General features: G+C 45.4%; 2 protein-coding genes across 2 annotated transcripts; one reads left to right on the top strand and one right to left on the bottom strand.

Annotated features, from left to right (window-relative positions):
• Positions 1-654: 654 nt before the first annotated feature.
• Positions 655-11,433, bottom strand: LOC144167539 (uncharacterized). The gene is made up of 6 exons (XM_077696776.1): positions 11,285-11,433; positions 11,061-11,168; positions 8,085-8,142; positions 7,366-7,478; positions 2,456-2,702; positions 655-1,394 (listed from the first exon to the last, which is right to left on the bottom strand). The coding sequence occupies exons 1-6, from the start codon at positions 11,344-11,346 to the stop codon at positions 1,269-1,271; spliced, it is 714 nt and encodes a 237-aa protein (XP_077552902.1). The 5' UTR covers positions 11,347-11,433; the 3' UTR covers positions 655-1,268.
• A 255-nt stretch (positions 11,434-11,688) lies between these two features.
• Positions 11,689-22,858, top strand: LOC144169572 (perilipin-2-like). Its single transcript, XM_077698806.1, has 6 exons — positions 11,689-11,808; positions 11,994-12,405; positions 14,931-15,068; positions 18,604-18,933; positions 20,513-20,788; positions 22,514-22,858. Exons 2-6 carry the CDS (start codon positions 12,025-12,027, stop codon positions 22,640-22,642), a joined length of 1,254 nt encoding a protein of 417 aa, XP_077554932.1. The 5' UTR covers positions 11,689-11,808; positions 11,994-12,024; the 3' UTR covers positions 22,643-22,858.
• Positions 22,859-27,177: the final 4,319 nt, after the last annotated feature.

Genomic DNA, 27,177 nt, shown 5'->3' with positions numbered 1-27,177 from the left:
AAGTCACGTTCAAGTGTAACGTGGTGTAAATATTTTCGGCTGCGACGCTCATGTCGTCGCAAGCTGCTAGTACTCCCGGCGAGTGTTTTTGTTGTAGTTTTCCGCCCTTAGCCGGATTTTTTATGGGGTGACAACGGGCTTTGGTGAAAGAGGCACAATTGGTAACTGCTGCTTGAAGATACAGCTGCAGACGGAAGAAATATCTTACCTGCGTCTTTCTTCCTATGCATACCAAGTAGTGTCCTGAGCGCGCATGTGATCTTTTAGCCGTTGCCATTTTAGTGTACTAACCTTGTGGTTTATTAAAACAACCATTGTACCTTTTAATTACTCCGAACTTTCGAGTACTCTAAACTTTAGCCCCTGTTTAGGTTGGAGTTAAACTCTCCAATCAAGCGTTATTTCTCTCTCTCTCTCTCTCTCTATATATATATATATATATATATATATATCTCTCTCTCTCTAAGTCTGTCTCCACGCATCCATGACGAAACAACACTTCACTTGACAGAACATCAATCTACAGATATCAGTGGTAGTAGTGGAGTAGACAGAAATTTATTTCGGGGGGCGGGATTGGTGCACCCGCCATAATGTCATTATATATAGCACATTTTATACACGTTTGTTCAAAAGGAAGAGAAGGAAATATCTATAAATACCCCCCCCCCCCAGTGGCTACGCCAATGAGTGATAGCATTTAGAGAAATCGACAATGAAATGCGAGTCGTGAACAAGATTCGAGGGCCGACAAAAGTTGGGTAGAAGTACTGAGAAATAATTCTTGCTTTGCTTTCAACACACGCACGCACACACGGACAAATGCAAATAATCATGAACAGAACATCATTTCATCTCTACAACAGGCGCAGCTTTATTTTCATATGCATTTGCATGCGTGCCGCGCCGGCGTCACATGTGCGCAGCGATGTGCGTTTTTCTCCGCGACGCCGTTGAGTCGACATACCGTGGCTTCCAACAAAAGAGAACAGCAGTCCACCTGCAGTTTCGCCCGGCTTGAAAATGCGTAAAAAAACGTGAAGAAAACGAAAGCACTAGAAAACCGACACAGAATACAACTTGAATAACGTATAAAAGTAAAAACGAAAACCGGCATTCGCACTCAGATATGGGTACATGGAAGAAAGAAACGAAAACAGAACAGTACCTGCGCACTACTGAACATGAGTAGGGATACAATTCAGAACAGAGGTAAAATATAAGTAGGGCACAAAACTGCTCGAGGAAGGAGAGAGCGGCGGGCGCCGTTAGTCGTCTGGCAGTTGGGGTGAGCGCTCGTCGGGATCGGGGTCGACGCCCTCCCTGCTGGCCGCCTGGAAGTCGAAGGCCTGCACCGCGTGGAGGGACTGCTGCACCGTGGGGTCGTTCACGTCCTGAAAGTTTTGGGGAGACCACATGTGCGTAGACAGACTTATTAAACGCCTGTGGGGGGTCCTGTGACGGCTTTCTATATCTTGTTAGTATTATTGCTCCTATAGCTTTTCTAAATGTAATTATTGGGGATGGTACCGAACTAGTGATCCCCACACGGAGAGCTGCAGCTCTCCGTGTGGTAGTTGAGGTAGTAGCGTCATCATCATCGACCAGCACAGCGGCAGCGCTGTCTCCTTCCGCGCGTGGCCTGCAGTACATTTGGTCGCTTTTATCCACGTGCCCAGAGGTGCATCGAGTAGTTCCTGGGCAGCCCGAAATTGCTCTCGCAACGGAAATTCCATGGGAAAATAAAATACGGAGCTGCTTTGGAGCACTTACGAGCAGTCCGAAATGGCCAATAAAAGAGGCCCATATCATGGTCAATCCCACCGACTCTTTTAGATGCGGAGTACCTTAGGTCCGCACAATGTCCGTCCGCATCCGTGCACATAGCATTTGCAATCGCAAAAAATCACACAGGCACCGGCGGGATTCGAGCGGGTGTCCGGTAGACCAGACAGAGTTAGTGTCAGTCGTCTAACCCATTGGGCTACGATCGTCAGTTAGTACCCGAGAGTCAAACGGCTTACTCCCTCGCCTGTAACGGTGCTGAGTACCTAGGACCTCCCAGTGTCCGGGCGCACACCACCATCAAGCGAAAATCAAGCGAAATTCGATTCGAGCCGTGAGTTGCAGTTTCAGTTAGTGAATAATCAAGGTGCAACTCACGGCTCAAATCGAATGACGGTGGGGGCGCAAATCGGATGTCACTCGGGGCGCAATTTGGATGTCGTTTCGAGTCCGAGTACTCCGCACCCTCGCCATCATCCACGGAGTGGAGATGCTGCCATTTTCGCGCACGTGCACGCCATTGCTTTTTATGCTACCGCCACCAAAATCACTACGACAGATTTGACCACCACCAGCATCGCTACCCCGTTCGCCGGCGGAATCTTTGCAATCACGGGCCCACTAATTCTATAGCCGTTATTTGATGAGCCCTGTCGTAAGCGGCATGTACCAGCGGGATGCCGAAGCGGCGTGCGCGGTCCTGCCAGAGCGCCAGGCGGTAGGCCTGCATCACGCGGGTATCGTCGAAGGGACGCAGCGGCTGGGGCCCGCTCATGCCGCGGCTCACGCTCACGGCGTGCGGCGTCTGCATCCAGCGCACGCCCAGGTCGCCCACACGCTCCGACCGCCGGCCCGCCCGCTGACTCTTCCGCGGAGGCGGCAGCAGGTACTCCGGGTCCATCGCCTCGTCCGCGGGCCTGCGCGACAAAACGGTGGCGATGAAGGACTTAGCACTCCGTATGCTCCGTGTTGTACGTGCGTACCGTGTTGACCGGGACTCGTCTGGGCACTTGTGCATTCGTCGCGGTAGGGTGGATTAGTTCCGTGGGCCGGCCCTCGCCATGTCCGCGCATTCGTCACGGTGGGGCGTGCCTCCTCACCCATCCCGCGCGCGCAGGCGCAGTAGGGTCCCGGTTAACCCGGTAATTACGGAACAGACGGATCATACGGAGTGCTAAAACTCTGTCGCTACTATCGATGACTCACAATTGAAACCAAATTTCTAGGTTCAAAATTTGGAGTTATTACGCGCCAAAGCTGCAACTGGCCTATGGGGCGCGCCGTGGTGGAGGACTCCGGATGAATTTGGACCACCTGGGGATCTTACCGTGCGACGAAACCTCGACACACGGGCGTTGTCGCCTTTTTCATCTAGTACCAGAAAAGCGGCCGCCGCAGCTGGGAATCGAATCCGCGTCCTTGAGCTCAGCAGCACAACGCTTTAGACACGGAGCCACCGCAGCGGGCGACTGAGAATCGAACTAAATATCGACAGTGCTAATATATATAGTCGAGTATCGACACACTATCGGCAGGCTGTCGACAGTACACAGTACTGCCATGAAACTCTCGATCGATATACTGCTACTGATAGTCGACTATTACCGGACTGTTACAATCGGTATTATCGATTGCCTACTGTCGCAACATTATCGACTTGACGCTACCGATAAACAGATAATGGTGATGATAAATTCTTTAAATTATAAAGGGGAGGACCGAAGGTTGCTGGTGGGCGAAGAGGCCCGAATAGGGAGGGAGGTAGACGCCCACTAAATCACGCTCGCCAGGCCGCTGGCAACGCCGAACTGGACTTATAAGGTCACCAGGTGTTGAGGATGCTCAAGGATGTCCCTATGCAATGCTTCTACATCTGAATTTATATAGCGCTAACGCCAGTGATAGCGATTGATTACATCCTTGATGGTAGAGCTTCAGAAATCACTGCACGTGTCTTTCGGTGAAGTACATTATTCAATATCAAACACTGCATCGCCTGGTGGCGTCAAGCCTGCCTTTGTGCTGACAATTAAACGAAGCAAAATGTGGCAGGCACTCTAAAAAAATCCTTAAAATTAGACGTCTTCCAAGACATCCCCTAGTTTTCTTACGTTACTTGCGGACAAATCGTACAAAATGCACACTGCTCTCAGAGGCTCGGGGCAAAATTTTTTAACCAATTACAAACAGAAATAACGCAACGTGTAGTGCGTGCGTGCAACTTGGCATCGATAGAGCAGCGCCGCGGTTTGTGTGAGTCAGGCGGAGATACAATGAACGCGTACTCGGTTGCACCGACCGACTGTCGAGTGCAGAATCATGAGTCAGAAACACACACTCTGAAGTGGCGTGCAGTGCATTTCGGCATAAGACCGAAAACAATACCGAGTTGAATACTATCGACCCCCAGACCAGCGTGCGAATGTGTATATATTAGCTATACTGAACTTTAACCGCGCGGAAGAAAGACAATGGGAAGGAGTGAAGAAATTTGCGAAAAATAAACAGACGGCCGGTTTCAATTAACAGTAAAAAATGCTAGACAACCATGGCTAACACGCCCTGTGATTACCCCAACCTTCTTTGAGGGCGCCAATGAAATGTGGCGCTTTCCTTTGACTCCATGCGCCTCTCTACTCAGCTCGGGCACGTGCCCGCCTCCAGTGCTTGCAAGCTCGCGTAATGGTTATGGAGCCCTAAACTTCAGCACCGACAAAAAAGGTGAAGCGCGATTTTCTGTTTACACCGCGGGACGGAAAAATCCCGAGAACATATGAGTAAGCGCACACAGTGTGTTCAAACATACATTCTCCGCATGTGTTGGTCTTGCAAAACAGAGCTTACGATTGGCAGGATACAGCGAGCTTTATTGAAGCATAGGTAAGGTGCGAGGCGGAGCCCTGAGTATACGTTCTTCATTCCCTCCTGCCATATGAAAAGGTCGAAGTGAGCTTATCTTGTCATTCTGGCAATTTACTTGCGCCTCACGCATGCCGCGAGTGCATGCTTGAAACGATGTAGCTGCAAGCAAAGTGCTATATAACGGTCTATATACGGGATATGGCGACGTGCTATAACGCTTCGATATAACAGCTTTTCTTGTTAATGCCTGGTATAAAGTGTTATCCTCTCACATTCCCGGACCTTCACATGAGCGGAAAAAGACGCGTCTGCGCACGCGTCTGCGCACGCGTCTCCCACTTCGAGAACCGGTGTGGCTGCCGGACGTGGGAGTAGCCCATCTAAACCGGTTTGGTTTGGGTGGGCCTCCCGCGTGCGTCCAACCGCCGGACTACTGGGACGCACATGTGTCTGACCGCGGCCGCACCAGTTAACGCGCGCGCCGTAACTGCCCGTTCAGCGTGCATACCGGCCACGATAAAACGATCCCCAGTGAAGATAACATTTATATATTTTTTCCAGAGTACGACAGCACCGACACGGTGCCCGATATGTTTCAACACAGGGTTCAAGACGTTATCGGAAAAAACGGGCCGTCAGAGGGACAATGCGTTGTGTGATAGGAATGCGTCCGCATAGTTTAGGTGCACGTGCACCCCTATTTTCAGGTTCGGTGATGGTCTGTGCTTATTTTTGGGCATGCAGCAAATTGAAAGCATTCGCAACCGTCGTATTCCTGCACATTCGTTCTTCTATATTCACGATATAAGAGAAACATATGCGTTAATCAATGGTACAGGGGAAACTAGTTTATGGTACTGCTCTTCCTTTAGTATGTCATATCCTCCTCAGACCTGGTGGAATGTGTGGCCACACAGGGGCGAGAAAAGCACATTTTTGGAATGTCTGCAGATAGTTTATTGCACAATAAAAAAATTGCACTTCTATATAAAGCGGATGTTGCGCATCAGGGTGTGCATTATAATGCACACTGGGTCTTAAAACATACTATTTGTACAACACTCATGTACAAAAGAATTCAGCTGCTGCTCCTTACAAACAGACCTCTTATTTCGAGTGGAACTGCTTGTAGCAGTTTCGCATTGCTGTTACGCACAGGAAAATGTTGCACGTTGTGCACACGATCAGCTTCTTTATCAGTGAGTCCTAGGAGAAATAAACGCTCAATTTCACACCCAAGAGCAAGGAACACATGAGATTGTAAAGCGGATAGGCATGCAAAAACATAAATTGAGACCGAGAGTGCATTATAATGCACACTGCAAGAAAACAGCTTGCGCGAACAAAAATGTAGGCATTTAAAGTTACAGTTCGTGCGGCAATTACTCCTAAACACTTTGCGAGTAGATTAAAACAATAATTAAAAAGTATTACCCGACAAGTATAGCGTAAGTTGCAACTAACTTGGACGCCTCGAGTAGAACGTTGATGTCGAGAAAGACGCCATGTTTCTAAGCTCAGAACGGCGCTCCCGCTGCGGTGCGCTTCCTGAATTCGTGGGCAGATGGCAGCACATGATAGAGGATGTGGTCGCGCGCGCGGTCTTTGCTGCAGCAGTGGCGCGAAATTTAAAACCGAGGTTGAAGCAAATGTGCATTTTAATGCACGCGAGGTCTGAAGAGGATATACAACGCTACTTAAAGGGAAAACGAGGCAAAACAATTAAAAGGGCATATTTCCCAAGTAAGAAACGTACAAAACGTTAAATGTCTTTAATTTATATTACCTATGCAATAAGAAACAAAATTTCGAACCAGGGGCAGACTCAGCCCAGTAAAGACATTTCGACAAGGGTCTTGCTTCGTCAGGGGGTTCGTTTTTCCTGTTTAAAGTTTCAATGGTCACACGCATACACGAACGTTCTCAAATGAATGACCACGCATGTATATAAGGAATTCTGGAAGAGATAAGATCTTACCACGCAGAAGTAGAAGACTTCTAGTAAAGTTTAGTAACGCTCCTACAGAATAAGAAACTGCTTCCTTCTTGCTCAATATTGCGGATGTTTATGGTAGATAATACACCCTGACAAACTGGGATGGAGATTGACAAAACACTGGTAATCATACGTATCCAGCGCTACTCAACTAAACTGTCTGTGGCACACGTGGGAGGCTTAATGATTGTCGTTTTTGAAACGCTAAACATCATTTTTATGGACCCAAGAATTGCAGCAGAGCGTCCAGCCAATGTACCCCATCGGACATTTATTGACGGCTTCGAGCGGTCGCGCGTGTGGCTGCAGGTGAGGGGCGGGGTAATAATCTCGAGCGAGATAATAATCCCGAACGGGGTCATAATCTCGAGCCAGTAACTTTCTTGCGATTGCATCATAAAGCGCTTTATGATGCAATCGCAAGAAAGTTACTGGCGTTGTGACCCCACTGAGAGCACGCAGTGACCTAGCTTTAATTTTTTTTTTTTAACTAGGGCATTTCTACGCGAGTCCCGTGAGCTTTGTTGGCCAATGTATGCACCCGTGGAGGGGCCCGGGGCACGTATAATATGTGACCCACAAAAAAAAAGAGAGAAGCATTTTTTTTGTTTATATTCACGTGCGGACGAAAACCGATCGGGGTTGAACACGTGATCACGCGTTTAACAGCGCCTCCCCTAGCCTTGTGGGATGCAAAGAACATGTGTATAGCCTATTGTTACCGCTGCCTGCGGTGTCGCTTCTTGGCTCCTCCGCTCCCGTGTCCGGGGGGCGAGCGAAGGATGCTGATGAAGGGCCTGCCTTGCTCCAGGCACTCCTTGATCTCGGCGTTCACCTGCGCAAACCCCGCCACGCGCTTGTGAGTGCACACTCACACACACATATACAGAATGCCATGCATATCAGGCTACCAGCAAACAAAAAAAGTCTGTTGTTCCCACCACCTCTCGTTTATTCTGGGTCGTCACCTGCGAAATAAATTTACTCTCGAAACTTTATTACAGCCGTGTTCTGGTCTCACAATAAGCGCTGCCCCCCCCCCCCCCCCCCTTCTAGAAAAAAAAAACAAAACAAAACACGTATGAGCAGGATGCCACTGCTCCCTTTCTTTCCTGTTTTAAGTGTTTGGTAGGTGTCAAGAGTCCTCATTCCATCAGGATTGCTGGGGGGGGGGGGGGGGGGAGGTAAATTAGGAAGAAAATTACACGAGTCGTCATCAGTTGCCTAGCATAATAGTGCGTGATGTATTACTCGCTAAATACTTGCTTTCGTTCACGCTTCCGGTGTCCACCTGCGCGATGTCGCTGACATTTATTTTGGTATACCAACGCCATTCAAAGTCACACGTTGGATCCCGACACCGCGTGTGGCCGCAATCCAGTTAGCTATACACAGCCGACACTCGTGAACGAACAGAAGAAACGAGTAAGAAAAACCATACCTGACGCACGACGTTGTCAAGTATATCGTCGATTTTGTTTTCAGATCCGTTCGGCAAGCTGAAAGCACAAAAAGTAAGTTGTTGTTTATGATGATAATAGCAGTAGTAATCACAATAGTAATCAACATCACAGCATGCGCGCGTCCATAAGACGATGCTGACCTCGGTTGTCATACGAGGGTTTCAGTTATTCTGGCTGTCCCATTATATTTGCATATTTATACTAAAACCTCGTTATAACGTAACGGGATATAACGAAATAACGGATATAATGAAGTCAATGAAATGCCCCTTGAAATCTCCATAGAAAACCATGCATTTGAAACCTCGGTGTAACGAAGTAAAATTGACCCGTCAGTGTCTCTCTCTCTCTCTCTCTCTCTCTCTCTCTCTCTCTCTCTCTCTCTCTCTCTCTCTCTCTCTCTCTCTCTCTCTCTCTCTCTCTCTCTCTCTCTCTCTCTCTCTCTCTCTTTCTCCGACCACAGTGCGTAAAGTATTCCTCAGATTTCAACCTCTTTCTTAGGTGCGGCTGTTTTAAAACTTCCGTCCCTAGCTCAGCCAGTGGACCGGAGGCGGTGACGTCGGTGTTGTTGCCCAGATCATTTTTTTGCGAATAATTTAAACGCCGATGCCGACGCGGCCATCACGGATGAGCCGACAGGATCGTGCGGTTGCCACAGATATCACCGAACAAACCGACGAAAGCGACGACGAAGACGCCGTGGTCTCCCATGCACACACGTTCGACGTGCCTACGTTGTCTCAGGCACTCGATACCAATATAGGTTGATCTTTCAACGTCGTTTCTTCAGCGCCCATGGTGACGGCGAAAACGGAATCAACGCGGTGGCCACCGCCGAAGAGAAAGTGTTTCCCATGCGATTTCTGAAACACAGGACCATCAGGGACTGTTTCAGCTGTGTCTACCGGAGAATAAAATGGGCAGTGCGCGCATCGAGCCACCACAATATTTCTCTTCTATTCAATTTCCGTCGCATGCGTGGCCTCGAAGCGGTACAGTGGGCCGTAAACTGTTATAACTGATATAACGAAATGATGGATATAATGAAATAGTTACGGCTCCCCTTCAACTTCGTTATGACGAGGTTTGAGTACATGTTTATTTACATATTTATTTTTATTGTGTTTATTTCTTATATTTCTATTCTTTAGAGCTTCAATACATTTCAAGCTGAGTCTTGTTCCGCCCGCTCAAAATATAATCCAGCCTGCGCGATATTTGAGCTCTGCATCCTTATCCTAAACTATATAAGGTAGTCGCGTTGGGTGCTTTAAAAACAGAAAAAAAAAAGCCGGCCAGCTATTGTTTTTGCGTCTAACGCGTGACGTTTTGCTAAAATTTTCGCTAAATTGAAGACCGTTTTCAATTGCGAGGTACACGAAAATTAGGTCCTCGCGAAAGTAAAGTCGTCGAGTTAGGAGTACGACCACATTATACAAAACCGACAGTTTTAGGGCTCGAATTTTCAATTAATGTTTGTCATCCATCGTTTTGTAGCACTCCCACGAAAGCAAGCCTCTTCGTATCGCGTCTTTACGTTGCGTAAAAAAGTAGATGGTGACTTCATTTCATTCATCCATTCACCATGCAGGAGCCAGCATTTAGAGGTCTCCCACTACGGACGCTAGCTGGGTCTGGTAAAAGCTAGGGCCATTTCCGCTCGTTCAGTATGACTTCGCTGTATACCTCTGCACTGGAGTTCCTGGAATCGTCCAGTCTCCGTTCTTATTAATCCAGAGGGGGAAGAATTGAGTGTGTGGGGAACGTTGGGATTCTGTGTGCATGTGCAGGGTGCGAGATACATGCTGTTTGCGGCGCTGCAAATATGCTTTGCTGCAAACTGCAGTTCCCGCAGTCGGAAGTCTTGATCACTAATGCATGTGAAAGATGTGGAGTGAGTAGCATGTTTTATCTTTTTTTTTTTTTGCCGGATTTCCAGTGCATGAATGTTTGGTGTGGTGATGGGTGTTCCTGTTTGTCAATTGGGTGATTCCACGGCAAAGAAGACCCGACATTTTTTTTAAATCTTCGGAATATGCTTGTTGTTGTTGTTGGAAAACGTTTATTCTTGGAAAACGTTTATTCTCGGAATATGCTTCAAAAATTAATTTTAGCAAAGGGTAGTCGAGAGACGATACTCGCAAAGCTTTTTTATGGATAATTTTTTTGTCCTTACAGCGGCCTCCAAAGACCTGCGAAAGACATGAAAAGTGATACTTAAAAAAAAAAAAAATCTAAAGAACCATTACCTGTTATGAAAGTGTAGGTGAGCAGATAAATGTATATAACTATAGGCTACGCTTCCGTTAAGAAAAAAAGACGCCGAGCTAAGCGATTTTATACCCGAATCAACAGCAGGAATTCGAGAAAAGTCGTCGATATCTGGTAATTCTTTTGGTCCACTTTAAAGCGAATGACCGCAACAATTAAAACTTCTTTTACTGGCCCTATAGGACATTTAAATATAATTGAAAAAATTTAAATTACAGAGCCTTGCAGCATTGTTTTGCCCACAAATTATTAATATCGAAATTTTACAAAAATCGCCACTTATGGGGGCAAGAAAAGGTCGTGTGGGAATCGGTGTACGGTCATTCAAAGTAATCAAACGATCGATAGCTCAATGTTATTTCTAAAGCACATAAAAGAATTTGAGGAGTATTTTTTGTTGTCGCGGAGAAAACAACTTCTGAAAAGGAGCCTGCATGAGCAGCACCGCGCTGCTCTTTTCCGCAGCGACACTGTAAACCTGCTGCTGCTCAAACCATGGGGTCTTGACGTGTTCAGACAGCTGGCACACCCGGACGTTTTTGTTTTTCTCTGCCCTTGCAACCACGGGAATCGAACCTTCTACGTGGTGGGTAGCCGCTGAATGAACCATGGTGGGTGGAAGGCAAATAAAAACGCATAATCAATTTTAACGACGTCAAACGTCTGAGCACATTTAGACCTACTTGGGAACGTTCTGTTCAACGACATGCTGAACTACGTCATCCTCTGCATTTTCGTTGTCAGGCTCCGCGAAAATGTCATACGGTTCCCTTGAAATCACATTTGATGCCCTAGAAAAACAGAAATGTCAGGAACTATGAATTTTCTCGCGCCGGCAAATTTTCATGTACTGCAAATATACTGAAATTTTCATATACTGCATGTACTGAGGCGCGTTCTAACTTACCTTACATACGTCGAAGAGATAGTGTCGTTGAGATTGTTAGATTTCTCTACGAGCTTACTCATGATCGTTGAATTTACCCTTTAGATAAGTCTTTACCCGAACTAAGGTTCCTGGTCTACTGTGCTCTTGTAACTTCGAAAAGCGAACTTCACATCAGTGCCCTGTAACCTTGCGCTGGAGGCCGTGCAGACGAACTTTTTGCACTTTTTGTGCGCTGAATAGAGACCCTTGAGCAGAGCATCATTTCACTGTTATTATTAAAATTATTGATAAGGATACAAAATAAAAGGTTCCTATATTACGCAAGGATCAATTCGGATCCATCTAAAAATTTCGAAACAAAAACATTTTTATAAACCAGTTTCGGTTTCGGTTTTGTTGCCGGATGTTGGCGCGTAAAGTACGTGATGTCAAGTTCGTACGTTGGTACGACAGTTCCGCTTACGTATCGTTGATATATAAGCGGCTGTTCGGAGTTTGGCGTTACATCAGCACCTCACCCATCGCTGTGGGAGCTATCCTATGTGAGTAGATTTTCACTTACGTTGTTTTCGGCCGTCCCAAACTTGTTGATCGCATTCAACGACTCTGGAGCTCTACAGAGCTACTAAAGTAATGCATGCCCGGGCGTCCAAATACCGGTGATCGCTCGCCTCCCGTCTCAGAACGCAGCGACGCAGCTTCATTGGCGGCTTTATTTCCGTTGCAGCTTTCCTCGTCGCGCTCAACAAGAAAGAAAAATGCCCGAAGCCGAAGCACCGCCCCGCCCGATCGTGCAGTCTAACTTCGTGACGCGCCTGGGTGAGCTGCCCGCAGTCACCAGCCTGTGGGAAACCGCAGCTCAGTCCTATGCTCGGGCCAAGGCAAACCCGGGCCTTTTGGCCATTGCGATTGAAACTGCCGAGAGATCGGCCGCCCTGGCCGTCGCCACCGGCAAGCCGGTCGTGGAGAAGCTGGCTACACCCATCGGCTTCGTCGACAGTCTGGCCTGCAAAGGACTGGACAAGCTGGAAGAAGTGTACCCCGACGTCAAGAAGAATGCCCCCGATCAGATAGTGAACGACGCCGTCGAATACGGCCTCAAGAAGTACGGCGATGTCAAGGATTACGGCATTGCAAAGGTGCGTATTGGCTATCGGAAAGTGGCCAGCAGGTCACCTTGGTGCGCGCGCGTGTACTGGTACGCGATCGCCTCGCGGGGAGTGTGACTCAAGGGGGGAATACTTCCGTGTTGCTTTGAACGCTCGCTCAACAATGGCCGCATCGCGCGACCACTGTCGCTCAGTGTTTTTTTTAATCTTTTGTTTTTGCGTTGTGACAGTTTCAAGCTGTGGCTTTTGGCACTGTTTCGATCGCGACCATGCATGAATTCTTAATTGCCTCATGCCATTGCAAGTGCTAGCTTCTGCTTTGAATTTATGCAGCGCGCAAGGGTTCTCAGTACTTGCACACTGTTGCGTCAGCTTACAAAATTGACGAATACAGTTCTCGCTTATAAAGTGTTTTCTCATGGAGTTTACACTACGGGCCACAGCGAATTTTACATGTCAATTCTGAAGCTATGTAAGGAGTAAAGCTTGTGTCATAGTCACAAGCAAGAGAAAGGAGTTTCCACTTCAAGCCATAACGAATTTTAACTTATTGAACTCGGATACTCTGCAAAGTGTGTGTCTTTGAGTCAAAAGTCTGAGCACTATACGTTTTCTATAATTACAATAGTAGTGCACAGCTGGCATTATGGACTAGTGACTAGTGATATTTGTCCTGAAATAAACCTGTTAGCACCAAAAAATTAAAATGAGTGCAAAGGACGACGACACAGAAACACAGTAGATGGGACGAGCGCTCTTTTTTTGAAACCATGAACCAACACGCCCAACAAACCATTTTATTAAGTTACCTGTTAGCACGTCTGGGGTTGAGCTGTGTATAGGAATCTCGTTTTGTACATAGCTGGCAGTGCAACAAAAGCTTGTTTTGCAGCATGGTCGATTCATTTATAATGCAATATAGATTGTAGCCAGAAGCAGCGGATGTTCTCCTTGATTGTGGTAAGTGCTGCACAAGGGGAATTTGATTGCTTGCTGCACAACAGTACACTGTAGAATAAAATTTTATAACCACATGCATGGTTAAGCCTAAGTATTGTTGAATAAGTAGCTGTTTCTAATCATTGAAACGACCCCCCTAATTTTTTTGTAATATGCTAAGCCATGGTGCCGTTCCTGCAAACTTTTTCTTCTTTCACAACCATGCAAGGTATATCAGTTGTGCTACACTCGTGTAAGGTACGACTCTGTAGTTTATAATAAAGCTTTTATGATTTCTCTCATTTGGCTGTTAATTAAGCAACAAAAATATAGAACCTTTGTTTTCTTCTCAGTATTGCATAATGCATGTAAGAACCGCCACTCGCAGGCTGAAGTCTGCCCATTGTGAAGCAGAATTGGGAATGTAGCTAATGCGAACAAAGGTTTCTCAGAAATGTATGCTATGGCCTGAAGTGGGCCAGTCACAGTTTACAATTTATACGTTGCTCCCAGAATGGTGCACTTTTAGGAATTGAACTGCTGTAACTTGATTGTGCATCATATTGGCCACAGTGTGGCTTTAGCAAGACGAGTATTATAGTTTTTAACAGCGAAAGCGGTTTATTTCAGAGATTTCGCGCCATCGTAATGTGTGGGTCACGAAATTTTATTTTTCCTGCAGTTTGAAACGTCCATTTGGGACCATAACGCTAGCTACAATTTGTTATTCATTGTCAAAGGTATTGCACCGTGCTGTGGCAAAAAACTTTGTTGCCTGTACACATGTAGCTAGCCTCGTGCATCACGAGCCAGCTATAGTTTTTTTTTTTGTTGTTGTTGTTTACATCGTATGTCATGAGAAAGAAGTTGCAGCAATTATTCAGTTCTGAGTCGACTGTAGAACACCACGGCTTGTAACTTTTCCTTTTTTTTTTCTTTTTTTTTTTGTAGCAAGAGCTGCTAAGCTGATCCGCCCTCCTGTTCACGATTGTACGCTGATGCCAAAATGATCATTGCCGTTGCTATCGTCATTTTTATTGATGCAGGATGTGTGCCAAAAAGTTAGCCATCGCAGTTGTTGCCTTTTTCGTCAATGTGTGGGCAGTTATAGTTATTTTATAGCTTTCGCTACGCTGCATAGGAGACCCATCATATTGTCTGTTTAAAGTTCAAAATAGGCAGATTGTTGCTTTTTGTTTTTGTTTTTTTGCAGCTCGTACAACAGCAATGTAGGCGGGTAGATATGTTGTTCATTATGCTGTGCACTCAGCAGCATGCTCTAAATTCCTAAAGGAGCAGCAGCAGCATCCATTCATTGATGGTTGCTGAGGGCATCCAATCTCACATTGCACATGGCATGCAGGGTTCCAGTTAAAGACCATAAAATATTAGGGAGTGTCTGAAGATTAAACTTGGTGAATGGAGGAAGTTGATCCTGCTGTCAGTATGACCAGTAGTAAGGCTTTGATATCATTGTGATGCTGATGTTGTGCTACATTTCAGTGATTTGCACTGGAGTACATTGTGAAGTTAATCACTGAGCATCTGTGGTTCAGTGTTCACCTGGTTTCTGCGAGGTCATTCAGAGAAACCGTTGCGTTGTTGCATCGTTGCAGGTGAATGGCATCAAGAATGTCTCTGCTGGGACTGTCCACATGGTGGCTCATCCGGTGGAGGCAATTTTGCAGTGCCAGAATCAAGTCCTCAGCTACGCCAACCACGCTCTCGCAGCAACTGAGGCTACTCTCGATCAGGTACGCTCACAATAATGTCCCTAAAACGGTTTCTCAGGGGCTAGTGACTTCAGGTCTCGGGCAGTTGAAAAAGGTGCCCACCCTATAAGGTGATCTGTAGGCTACCCATTTTGGTCAGACCAGCTTTCACAAACACCAGGCTTCCAGTGTGGAAAGTTTTTGCATTTCGTCTGAAAAAATGGTTACTTTTTACAGTAATTTGAATATTTTTCATCAGATGGATAAAAAGAAAGTCAAACCTGCTTGCAACAATACCACTTACAATAATATATCGTGCATAGCAATGAACAGTTTCGGCACCACCAACTTTGCTGCATGTTGTATGGTGGTTTTCCAATGCTGATTTTCCTCATTATTGGCTATAACGATTGAGCCAGTATGAACCAACCTGCATTCCATTTGTAGGAGGCATTTTTGTGCATTACGGGTGCATTACAGCCCTGTCGCAGGTTTTTAAACGTGGAAGGGGTCCTCTGCTGTGTGCTTGTTATCTGCACTGCACTTGATATTTCCAATTACTGCTGCCTTCTTCGCAGTCGCACTTGCAACTAGCAACTCCCCCTCTTGCTTCCTGCTGCCAGCTGGCCCAAGAGATAAGGGGGGCAGCCAGCATGTCTTTCCAACGCCTTCCAGATAAAAGAGAATGCCTCAGCACGGCATTACTAAAGTCAAATCAACTTTAACTTTTAAGTTACTATAAATATACGAAATATTAAAGAAAAAGTCATTCAGTAATATGAAACCTACGAATCATTCGAAAAGAAAAAAAGGCAGAAGGGTAATGCCGGGCCTTCCTCTTACATAAAAGGTGTTAGTCTTTACCGCACAATGGAGTTGGTTCATTCACTGCCGAGTCTGCGCCACTATGCATTGCAGTGACATTTCGTTTCAGCTTTCTGGAGGCTGTGTAAAAAACAATGAATGCTTTGAAAATCATTTTTTTACTGCCCAACCTAGCTGTAACAATTATTGGCTCCAACAAATAACTTTTTGGTGGCATTTCTATAGCGTTGAAATTTTGTTAGATTGTATCAATTGGTGAGAACAATATATGAGGCTTTGATTCGGAACAAATGCCCACTCTGTAGGTCTGGCAACATATGTGTATATTAGTTCTTTTCCTTGGCATTATGTGAAGTTAGAGCTGTCCTAATTTCTAAAAAAAGAAAGGAATTGGGAAAAAGCGAAACAAGTTGTAAACTTTCAGCTGAAGCATAAAATACAACTCCCAGCTATTCTTAATTCTTTTGTATGTCATGCTGAGGAGACTTGCACATTGTTCTGTGCCGTGCAGAGATATGTAACCACTCCAGCTTCTAGTGGCCTCCTGTTACATGAACTGAATTCTGTTAATCGTGTCTAAAACTAAACGGCTAGTATGCGCTGTGATTCCATGCTCTCTAAACATGCTGCTGCTATGCACAGCCACTGCTTTGGTGCCAGGCAGCAACGGCTGTCTTTCTCATGGAGATGGAAGATGCAAATGAGTGTGTAGAAAACTTCAGCTATGCATTAAAGGGGCAAAGAACCAATTTTTGTCGAGTATATGTTCTCTAGCTCATATGAAAGCCAGCATTTTATATAGTGGGGTAACAACAAGCAATTTGCAAACAAAGTGACGGAAATAATTTTAATTTGGCACTAAACTTTCAAAAATCTTAAAGGTGGCAGTTCGTAGTGTACAAATGTGACACTACATTATGTGTCCTGGTCACGTGACCTGCAAACCTTGCACCTACTGAAACTGCCGAAATCTTTATTCACTTAATGAAAACCTTTCTTATAATTATTGAAAACCTTTCTTATTATTGAAAAACATTCTTTCGAAAATTTTAAGGACACACTACCCGCTGCCGCATTGCTGCTGGGTTGCTCTGTGTGGCTAGCTGAGCCTCCATGCCCAGAATCAACGGCAGCGTTCAGTAAACATACCCAGTGAAGGAGCTTCCTGCTTGTGTTCTACGTTGTTTGACGATTCTGCCCGAGTCAGGGGCATTTCTTCTGCCGAAATATTCGTTTTCAGTTTCCAAAAACACCAACGGCAGCTTAAAAAAGAACAGATGCACCTGGCGAGGATTGAAGTGCTGGGCTCCACAACATGAAGCCAGCATCCTACCTCTCGTCCATCACAACAGATTGCGCCTTTGGGCAAAATAGAGTGCGTTGTACTAGGCCATCAATACATACAGCTGGCTTCCTCTAGTGGTTAAAAAAAACACCTAAAGGAATAAGAAAGCCTACAATTCACATTTTTTTCCCCGCTGGGGACTAGTTCTTATCTTTTCATCTTTTCATCTCGCATGCGTACCGAAGTATCGTATTTTCGCACGTATAACCCGCCCCTGCATGTAATTCGCACCCGCACTTTCATCCTGCCGGTAAAGAAAAGAAAATCGTCACGTATTGCCCACACATTTGATACAGGAAAGGCTGCACCAAAGCTACTGCTCAAGTAACACATCACATACTATGTAGGCAGAAAAAGCGTATATTTAGCAAGCAGAACACACTGACTGCTAGGCGAAAGCTGGCGAAAGTCACAATTCACTCATTGCCACTGCTCTCGCTGGAGCTATCACTTGAGCCGCAGTCCTCAGTTGTTCACAGAATTTTCGTGATGTTCGCAGATTCGTGGGTTTGTAGGTCTTTCGTCAAACTAATAAAATTCAGTTGTTAGAGTGCGCTCGTCATTGTTTTTTCTTCCTTGTCCTTGTATGCTTTGCGCAATCGCTGCCATGGAAGGCTTAGTCAGTGTTACTGCGTATGAGCTTCACGGCACAACGCGCATTGCCGTGAAGCTGCACTAAAGGAAATGCCTTGTGTATTATCCGCACTCCTACTTTAAATTTTCGCATTTTTGGTGCGGGTTATACGTGTGGAAATGTGTTATGTTCCCGTGCTACTCTTCTGTCATGGTTGCCAGCATTATTTTTGGGTGGACACGTACGGCTTGTAGATCTAAAAAATTTCGATTTAAAAAGTTCTAGGGCACTATCAGCAAAACCATTTCACATTAAGGTGTTTTAAGGAATGTCCTTTCATTTTGGGATGAGAACATATAGTCGACAAAAATTAATTGTCTGTCCCTTTAAATAAAACCTGAATTATTCCAGAGTTTTCTTTTTGCCATATCGTATAGCTTATTAATGCAGCTTTGGTATGGTGTGACATATCTGGGGAGCCAAAAAAAAACAACTAAAAAGGATAAGATTATTTTGGTGGGGAAAATAGCACCTGTTCATTTTGTATGTCTGTGCCCACCCACCTTTCAGCTGCCTCTGGAGCTAGGCTAAATATTGTTCTCTAGTGTTGACTGCTTTAGAGAGATTGAATTATTGCAGTGGGGAATCTTTGGATACTCCTCCCTTCCATTTGAAATAGTGCTGGAGCTGAGCTATGATATTTGAGCATGCCTGTTGCAGCCTCCAGTATTGACCCTATGCTTTTCAAGCTAAAAGGAAGGATGGTGGGAATCGTTTCTTCCACACAATGCTGTTGGTGGTGAATCCCGTGCTGAGCCCACTGTTCCCCGCAGCACATTGCTTCCCTGGGCATCGACGTGAAGAAGGAGGGCCACATGCCCGAGGAGCAGGTGGCCCTGCTCTCGCGGCTGGACAGCATCTCGCGCAAGGCGACCACGTGCGCGGCCCGCCACGCGGCCCTGCAGCTGAGCGTGCTGCAGCGCTACGCGGGCGACTCTGTGGCCCGCTTCCAGGCCGCCCTGCAGCTCATCCAGAGCATGAAGCAGAGCCTGGCCTCCTCCAACCACTCCTTCCAGGAGACCCTGGCCCGCATGAGCCTCCAGTCTGCCTGGCTCCAGGGACTGCTCAGCGACCCGGCCGAGGGGACAGAGGCACAGGCTAAGGTGCGTGCGTGTACTCGATTAGCATGGCGTGTTGAGTGTCTTGGTACACGATTCAAAGATCAGCTCTGTCCTTGCCATCTTGTCTCTTTTTTTGCACTGCTATGAATATATGTGTGTGTGTGTGTGTGTGTGTGTGGGTGTGTGTGTGGGGGGGGGGGGCTACGATTCTACTTGGTACCCTTGTACACCTCCATGGTTTGGTTGTGTGGCTTTGTTTGTTTCGTTCTTAGCACCTTGCCGTGCAGGGTTGAAAGCTGGGTACCCATTTGCTTCTTCTGCTTCTAGGGTTTGCTAAGCCATTTGGTTTGATAAAGAAAGAGGATGACCAATTTGTCTCTTACTAGGGCTGTTCTTGTTTGAGCGACAACGTAATCAACCCAGTTATATGTTTCTCGAAAGGACAGCACTCCAAGATAAATGCATGCAGACCAAATGCTGCAATATTCGATTCTCTGACGCTAAACTGCACACGTCACTTCGGTGACTGCTTCTTCAACGTTTGTGCTTTTGTTCTAGTTTATTGTGGGCCATAAGTTCGCTCCAGTAAACTTAAATTACTGTGAGAAACTCAAGTAATCCTTGACTGTGTGATAATATGAACATAAATGACAGTAGGAGCTGTGAGCCAGCCAGTTGTCCCTGTTCAGTGCTGCACCATAGACATGCACGTGCCGCTATCCTTCGGTGGAAATCTCTGGTTTACTTTGACTTCTAGGCAGCACAAGGTATGCGGAAAAAATACTGCTGATAGTTTTGAATGAGGTTGAATGTATGCAACCAGTAATGAATGTATTGCATCAAGAGCATATATGTAGTGCATCGTTACAGCTATAGGTATAGTGTTAGCCCTGTGAGCAAAGTCGGAAAAAAAGTGCAGCCAAAGGCAACCCGACAGTGCTGTGCTTACATGCTATCAGGCCACCCAGAATAAATTGCTCTTGACTGCTTTTGTGGAACCCTAACAGAACATGAAACCAAGCATGAAAGCTAAGCATTCCTTCAGAGCTAACAGAAAGCTCACTGCCGGCTTTTACCATTTATTTGTCTCTTAGCTTTTCCCACTTCTGTTTTCTAGGTTACAGTTGTTTCTGATGGCCTAGTGGCTTCTGGCTCGGGTGCACATGATTGGCAGGATTTCTAAACTGCAATGCAAGGCCACAAAGCTGTGGGTATTGCCTAGTATGCTCAATATTAGAGCAGACAATGTAATTGTACCACTGGTGTCCTACTTGGCAAAACTTGGTTCACATTGCACTAGTCAATTTTCTCCAGAGTACAAAATAGGCTATGCTAGGGGAGAGAGAGTGCAGGCACAGCCTCAGTGTAGTTCTTGGGCAGTGCAGGAGAGGCAGTCTCACTTAAAAGAGTGTCAGTTGTAACTAACTATCTTTAAACATGCAGGGCTGTAACATCTTCAGTAATGTGGCTGTAGTTCCCAGCCATGGCAGTGGAGGGTATTGAGAATGCCATCGCTCCTTTTGTGGATATAAACCTGTGTTAGAGGCTGTGTATTCTCTTATCCTGTGGCAGTTCACGACACCGACCTAAGCATTTTTTTTGTTTCTTCTGTGACGTGCAGAATCTCCAGACAACAGTGCTGGCGATGGCTCGCGGTGCACTGGGCGCTGCGACCAAGGCTCTGGAGCAGCCCGCCGTCCTGGTCCGTGGCATGTCCTCCCAGTTGCAGGAGTCCTACAGCCACCTCCTCCACTCCACCTCAGACATGCTGCAGATGCTCACGGGTGTCAACAACATCGGCGAGCTCACCACGGTCACGCTCAACAACCTGCACCTGCAGTCCATCCGGCTCGAGTACTCGCTCCGCTTGTTCACCCACCAGGCACTTGATTGGCTGGTGGGTGTGCCTCCAAGCTTCTCCCCTTTAGTGCTGCGGGGCAGCCTCCCCCTTGCAACAATGCGACTCCTGTCGCTGTCGTGCAAAGCAGAGCTCGTAATGTCCTCGCAACGCAGCCACTCTCGTCGCAGGACTAGTGTTGCGATGCTGCACTGTAGTTTTCATCGAGTGATTTCAAAACATTAGCTGAGCTTCCTATTCAAAATGGAACTGTCAGTAGCATCTTTTTGAGGTACTAGTGCTGTCTGTTCAACGTTAGCTACTGCTGTTGCCAGCGAATGTCTGGCAGGCTCTCTTTGTTGCTTTCAAAATTTCATCAAAGGCGCAATTAAAAGTGAATAAAGTACGCACCATATTGGCCTTGATGTTCTTGGGAAGATGAAGCGCTACCAAAGATGACACAAGTACAAGGGTTACATATGTCGAATTCAGTACAAAGTCCTTTGTACTCTACGTGACATTATTAAACATAATTTTATCGTTTTGCTTTGGTAGCGCTTCATGTTCCCAAGATGAAATACCACCAAGCCAGCATTCAGGCTGCAATGGCTTCATTCATGTTTCACTACTGTTCTTTCTGTAGCGTGCTGCTGGTGAACCCTTAATAAAGTACCCTGTTGATGCAAAAAAGCAGTTTGTGTGGTTGGAAAAGCTAGTTAACTCATTTCACGACGTAAGGTGGGAAGAATTGGGTGCAGTATTGCAAATGTGCACAAATTCTGTGGTTGTAACGCGTGTCAAAGTGAATGGTCTAGCTAGAGTAGTCCTATGGCATACACTTCAGAAAACTATAAAAGAAAGTTGTTAATTTCGCCTTTCTTGCTACTCGGTAAGTTGTCTCTTGTGTTCTTGTTGTGTACAGCAATTTCATGCCTGCCGGTTCTAGTCGAGAGTAGCCTGGGCACTGGTTAGATCTAGCTAAAAGAAACAATTTTCTTTTAAGGGGACACTGAAAAAGTGTAAATATGGTCTAATTTCTCTCTCTGTGTGGGAAGTGGCTGAACAGAGTTCAGTCATGCCGTACATGTCATAACATTTTCTTATGAGGAAAATCGCATTCAAAAGCGTCCTTTTCTTTTCACTGCCCTTTTCACTGATTTGGTGATGTTGGCTGTGAGAACGCAATACTGTGCCTGCAAGGTGGTGTTTGATTTATCAACCATTTAACCTAACCATCCTGCCTGTGAACAGACAAAAAGTCAATATGAACTCTTCATGATGCACTACTTTTCATGTTAGTTGGGCATAACAATTGAAGAATGGCATTCAGGACAGCCTAAGAAAATTACTCTCGTCGCTTTTGTGCAATTTAATGCACTAGTTCGGAAGAAGTAGTACGTATATGTGGCACAGACATAATTTAAATGTAAGAAGTATGGCACGCATGTTTTCCAGTGTTTTTTTTGCAGTACCTTGTGAAAAGTAGACCTAAACGAAGGAACGCCCCGTGAAATGTTGCTTGCTAGTTACTTCGGGTGTGAGAATGTTTGAAGCACTCAACACAGAGAGGAGCCTTGCCTTTGGCATGTAGCTTGTTTGCATCTGCTTTTAATGTGAAAGATTAAGTGGCTCGAATGAATTTGCCATGAAACTTCTCTGTATAAATTGCGAGGGTGCTGCTCCGAAATAATGCATTGGCTCGTGCCCTGGCTGTTACGCCTGCTGTGACGAGTGTTTTTTTTCAAGGGACTGAAACGGTTGCAATTCCACTTGTTCTGCTTGCAGGCATCGTTTCCTGTGGTGGAACGCCTCCTGCCGACGCCAACGGAGATGACCTCTTTCGGTTCCGACACTACAAGGACGGCCGGGTCCTCAGAGGAGGAGGAGTCCTCCTCCGCCGATGAATCCCTGTAGCTCGAAGCTCAGTCCTGCCACTTTTCGGTTTATGCATTGCAAGATTATGTTACGCTACATATCAGTGCTTCAGCCGTGAGGGAAAAGGGGGAAAAGGCACTCGCTTTTATTAGATAAAATTACGGGTGGAACCAATTTGTATCAAACAGGTGCGTTGGCTGGCTTATCCGATGCACATGTAATCTATCTTATGAATAAAAAATTTTATCCAGTTCACACTTTCTGGTTTTTAATGCGGTAACGTTATTAGGCTAATTTTTCTGTTTTTTCCGTGGGTGCTAGCCGTCCACGATAAGCTGTACTTACCAAGTGGCTGTGGAAGTAGGTCATCACTGTCAAAAGGGAGCTACTACTGAAGCAGCCAGCGAGGGCTCGCCTGAATCTCAAATATGGTGCAGCGGCAACTATAGTATGGATAGGAGGACAGATGGTAAGTACTACGGCAGAGAAGGGGCCTACAGAGAAATGGCAGAGCCTATCTCACTATCGCCAAAACGCAGAGAACCTCTAACCATTTGGCCCACACTGTAATCTACGTAACCAAGGGAAGAAATAGAAGGCAAGGAAAGAAAAAAAAAATGACAAATTTAAAACACTTGACACTGCCTCTTCCTGGTTCAATGCAATGGACACTCCGTAGGCACAAACTTTCAAGCCCACATCTTAATCCACACTAGCATAGATTGGCCCCTATCTATCCCGTTCCGTGATGATTTTTGATAGCGTTGCCACTTGTCTCCCTCTCTTCACTGAACTTGAGTGCTTGGAAAGCAGAAAAGGTAAATGCAGCGACTCCATTCCAAAATGCTCCCTCCAGGTTAAGTTAATGCTATTGCATCGTACATCTTAAGTCCTAAAGACAGATGTCATCTGCAGCTTTTTTCTTTGTCCCGCATGTCTCGATGCACAGGTTTACTTTGCTCTGCAAGGGTGGAAGCACCCTTTGTGGGCACTGTCGGGCATCTGAGCTATTGCTCAAGTGGAGAAGGCAGGAACATATTTAATGTGTAATCAGAATCGTATACTGAACCAAGCAGTGCCCCTATGGAACAAATCATAGAAGGGTAAAGGCTTTTCATATTCCGCAGAATGCGTTAAGTCAACCACTGTGCTATTAAACTAACACATTGCAAGATATACAGGTTGATCCGAACTCTAATCCGAACTCTAATCTTAAAACACCAAAAAAAGTACCTGGCAGGTGCAGCTGATTTTTGCTAATTACAAACCAATTTTGTTTTTAGTCAAGCTTGTAGATTCATGCTTAACATTTCATCATATTTCTTCCAAGGATTAGAAAGCAAAGAATCTAGTTTTTGAACTTGTGCTCACGGCTGTTGGTTTGGGAATTCCTTTGAGGCGCATTTTTCTTAATGAGTAATAAACAAGTGCACAGCTGCAGCTCGCTGATGTAGATGATGAAAGCTATCATTACAGTTCGTGGAAGCAAAATATATAAACGTACATTTTGTTACATGAGCATGAAATTGGATCGCCTTGTTCAACTTTTTGTCTAGTGCGCAGCCAGTGTACCATGAAGAAAACCTTAGCCATCTTCAACACTCGGTTGCATGCAACCCAAGAACAAATTTTTTGAAGAAACGAGTAGTGTCCCAAGCTTCACACCCAGCTTCACACTCAGCTTTACTTGTAATCTGCCAACCTACCATCCACGTCTTCCAGCATACCATGATATCCCCATACAGCGTCAACATTCGTGGCTCAGATGGTTTTACAAGCCTACACTCACTGAAACCTCACCTTCTGCCAAATTCCAGAGACCCCTCCAGGGGTTGCTGAAATTAGGCGGAGTATATAACTGGCTCAGTTACTTTAAAGGTATCTGCTGCCAATGAAATTCTGGCTGCCTTGTTTCAAGCAGCAAACTTGTACGGCATGAATGCACGTGGCTCCCCTGCACCAATGTTCTGTAAGAGCATCTTTATACCCCTGGCACACAGCAAATTTAATGTCATTCCCATAGAATGTCATTCGTTCAAAATTACATTTGTTTGGCAAATAAAGATTTATTCCTCATCATCATCATTGTTGCCACACGAGAAAATGTAATGACATTCGATGAAAATAACATAAGGGACCGAATGAGTTTGCAGAAGCCATTCGACTGCGTTCTGCCAGCAAATATTTCAACACCAGGGACTCGGTGGGAATGCCCCCCCAAAACAGATTATTAGAGTGCCAGTAGCATTATAATATTTTTACATGCGTATGACTTTTAGTCATTTATTTATTCATATGAAACAAGCCGAACAGAGTAGTAAAAAATGAAACTGCTAGTCTCGCTACCAGGCCAGCCTCAGCTGGTGTGGTGGGTGCCAGTTTGAAGTGCATTCAAAAAGTGCATTTTTAAAGTGCTTAAAGTGTATTCAAAATTGCAGTGAAGATGTTTAAGCTCTTTTCACTCAGTTCTCCCAGATATTGTAGCGCTTACTAAAATATTTTCTCTACGCAAGTTTTTACCCATCGCAACTGCCATCATTTGCAAATGACATTAATTCTAGTCGTGTAGCAATATGTCAAGAAAATGGCATTAAGTCAAATGAATGACATTTGCTGGGAATGGCATTAAATTTGCTGTGTGCCACGGGTATTAGAAAAGGACATTATCAATCACCATTGCACAATTGTCCGGAACAAAATGGATGTTGCTTTTTAAGCCTCCATTAAAGGCATGTGGGACGCACTTATGTGACAACTTTTGCAACGTTGCGGCTTTATACGAGCATTATGGCTCTTTGCGGCCTCACATTGGCGTATTCCCTTAAGTGGTTGGGAACTAGAGTACAAGGTTATTTTCATGCCCTTCTTACACGCCATACCTAGTCAAACACTGCACTGTTTTAAATTGGTCGCGGTGGCTGAATGCTATGCAATTTTTACAATGCTCGCATTTGAACAAAAGCTATGGACGTTGCTCTGAACCAAACGCTCTAATTTTATACCCACCCTCAATCTGAATCTCGCTGCAGAGGAGTCGAACTCATTTGACATGTACACCACCACTATGCTTTAAGGTGATCAGGAAAGATAATCATTGCAAGACTCATTAACTTCATTATTCTATTGATACAGTTGGAATAAATGGTTGCACCCATTACGGCTTTTCAACTGATTTGTTCAAAATACTGAATCAAAAAGAGAACAGAGCAAGACCTTCAGCTAATATATTTTTAATTGCCAGTATTGAGCACATTTCTGGCTTCAAATACGTGCAAAGTTTATACTTCTATGAAAGAAAAATGGAAATGTTACATTGAGCTTCCTTACCGACACTTGGCTTTTGCAGTTTATGGTTAACTGGCTTCGCTTGCATTTCCAAAAAGAAAAAGACGTTAGAAGCATACTTTCAGGTGCCTTTAAATCTAGTTAGAACAGAGGTTTGCACACTCGAATTTTGCCGCTGAGTAGCTTTGCTGCAACTATTGCGAGCCTGAAACGCACACACAAGGGGTCAGGCCTCACCAGGCATGAAGAGATGGCTTGCATTCATGGGCCCACATTCTAATTACCTGTCACCGCACTGGCATGTACCAATGTAACGAAAAAGTCGGACATGAAGCAACAACAAGAAAAAAAGAAACGGGTGCAATGGGCTATTGTCAATTCTGGATTTGTTCACAATGTTCGTGTTCGCACATCTGGTGCTAGCGTCGTCAGGCTGTCCAGTGTACCCACTCTTCAGAAAATTGACTATGTGAGAAATGCTACTGCAAAATGTCAGTTCCTGCTACTTTGGGACTTCTGAGAGAATAATCTTGAATTAACTTTTCAGACATTGGTAGGGGCAGTCTCCAAGTACAAAAAAGATTGGTTGCATATCTGCTCCTTTTGTTACAAATGTCGCAAAAGATGATAGTCTTTCGTCCATATTTGCCAAGTAAATGCCTCCCTTCGCTTTCTCGCTCACCTCTCATGCTGTTCCTCTCCCGTTGCGCTCCTCCCAAGGTAAAAACGCTAGGGGTTTGCTCAAGTCAATTTAAATTTACCGCGTTCCACTGCTCCAGGCCGGGTGCCTCGATGCCAGTGCTCCCGTATGGCGAAGACACGCGTGAATCGAGGCGCCCTCCTTCAACGTTTATAAAACCACGTTGCCCACCTCCACGTGCGTTCGAAGCAGAACGTGGAACCTACCTAGTGGAACCTTTCGTAACTCTTCCCGTTTGATGCCACTAGAAGCTATAGTGGCCCAGGCGACAGCAGACGACAGAGTAAATTTTTTTAAGCAGTAGATGCAGTATTTCATTTCACTCGAGCATCCATGAATTTGTTATAAAGGAACACTGCAAATACCACTTATGTATTGATTTTTTGCCTTATATTTGTGTAATGTTGTGTTCTTGCTCAACGATGTTTGGCTGTGGGTATATAAACCTATTATGCAGCTTATATTTCACTTTAGCCGGGTGGCTGAATCGTGTTACAGACAACTAGACAGACTTACAGACAGACCAAAATTTTCTCGTTCAAGTAGCCGAAGAAAGACTATAGTCTTTAAAACCAACTTAAACCAACTT

Source organism: Haemaphysalis longicornis, unplaced genomic scaffold (assembly GCF_048455015.1).
Source record: "Haemaphysalis longicornis isolate Haplotype H1 unplaced genomic scaffold, Haemaphysalis longicornis Haplotype H1 scaffold_2, whole genome shotgun sequence".
Classification (NCBI taxonomy): domain Eukaryota; kingdom Metazoa; phylum Arthropoda; class Arachnida; order Ixodida; family Ixodidae; genus Haemaphysalis; species Haemaphysalis longicornis.
This window is presented reverse-complemented; position numbering and strand designations above follow the sequence as displayed.

What these genes read in the sequence shown, in the direction of transcription:
- LOC144167539 (XM_077696776.1), bottom strand. Translation starts at nt 11,346, where the DNA reads ATGAGTAAGCTCGTAGAGAAATCTAACAATCTCAACGACACTATCTCT. An exon ending in TTGACAACGTCGTGCGTCAG is followed by an intron (nt 7,479 to 8,084) that starts GTATGGTTTTTC and finishes GGGTTTGCGCAG; the next exon opens with GTGAACGCCGAGATCAAGGA. An exon ending in GCCGCTTCGGCATCCCGCTG is followed by an intron (nt 1,395 to 2,455) that starts GTACATGCCGCT and finishes CAAAACTTTCAG; the next exon opens with GACGTGAACGACCCCACGGT.
- LOC144169572 (XM_077698806.1), top strand. Translation starts at nt 12,025, where the DNA reads ATGCCCGAAGCCGAAGCACCGCCCCGCCCGATCGTGCAGTCTAACTTC. An exon ending in AGGATTACGGCATTGCAAAG is followed by an intron (nt 12,406 to 14,930) that starts GTGCGTATTGGC and finishes GCATCGTTGCAG; the next exon opens with GTGAATGGCATCAAGAATGT. An exon ending in ACCAGGCACTTGATTGGCTG is followed by an intron (nt 20,789 to 22,513) that starts GTGGGTGTGCCT and finishes TTCTGCTTGCAG; the next exon opens with GCATCGTTTCCTGTGGTGGA.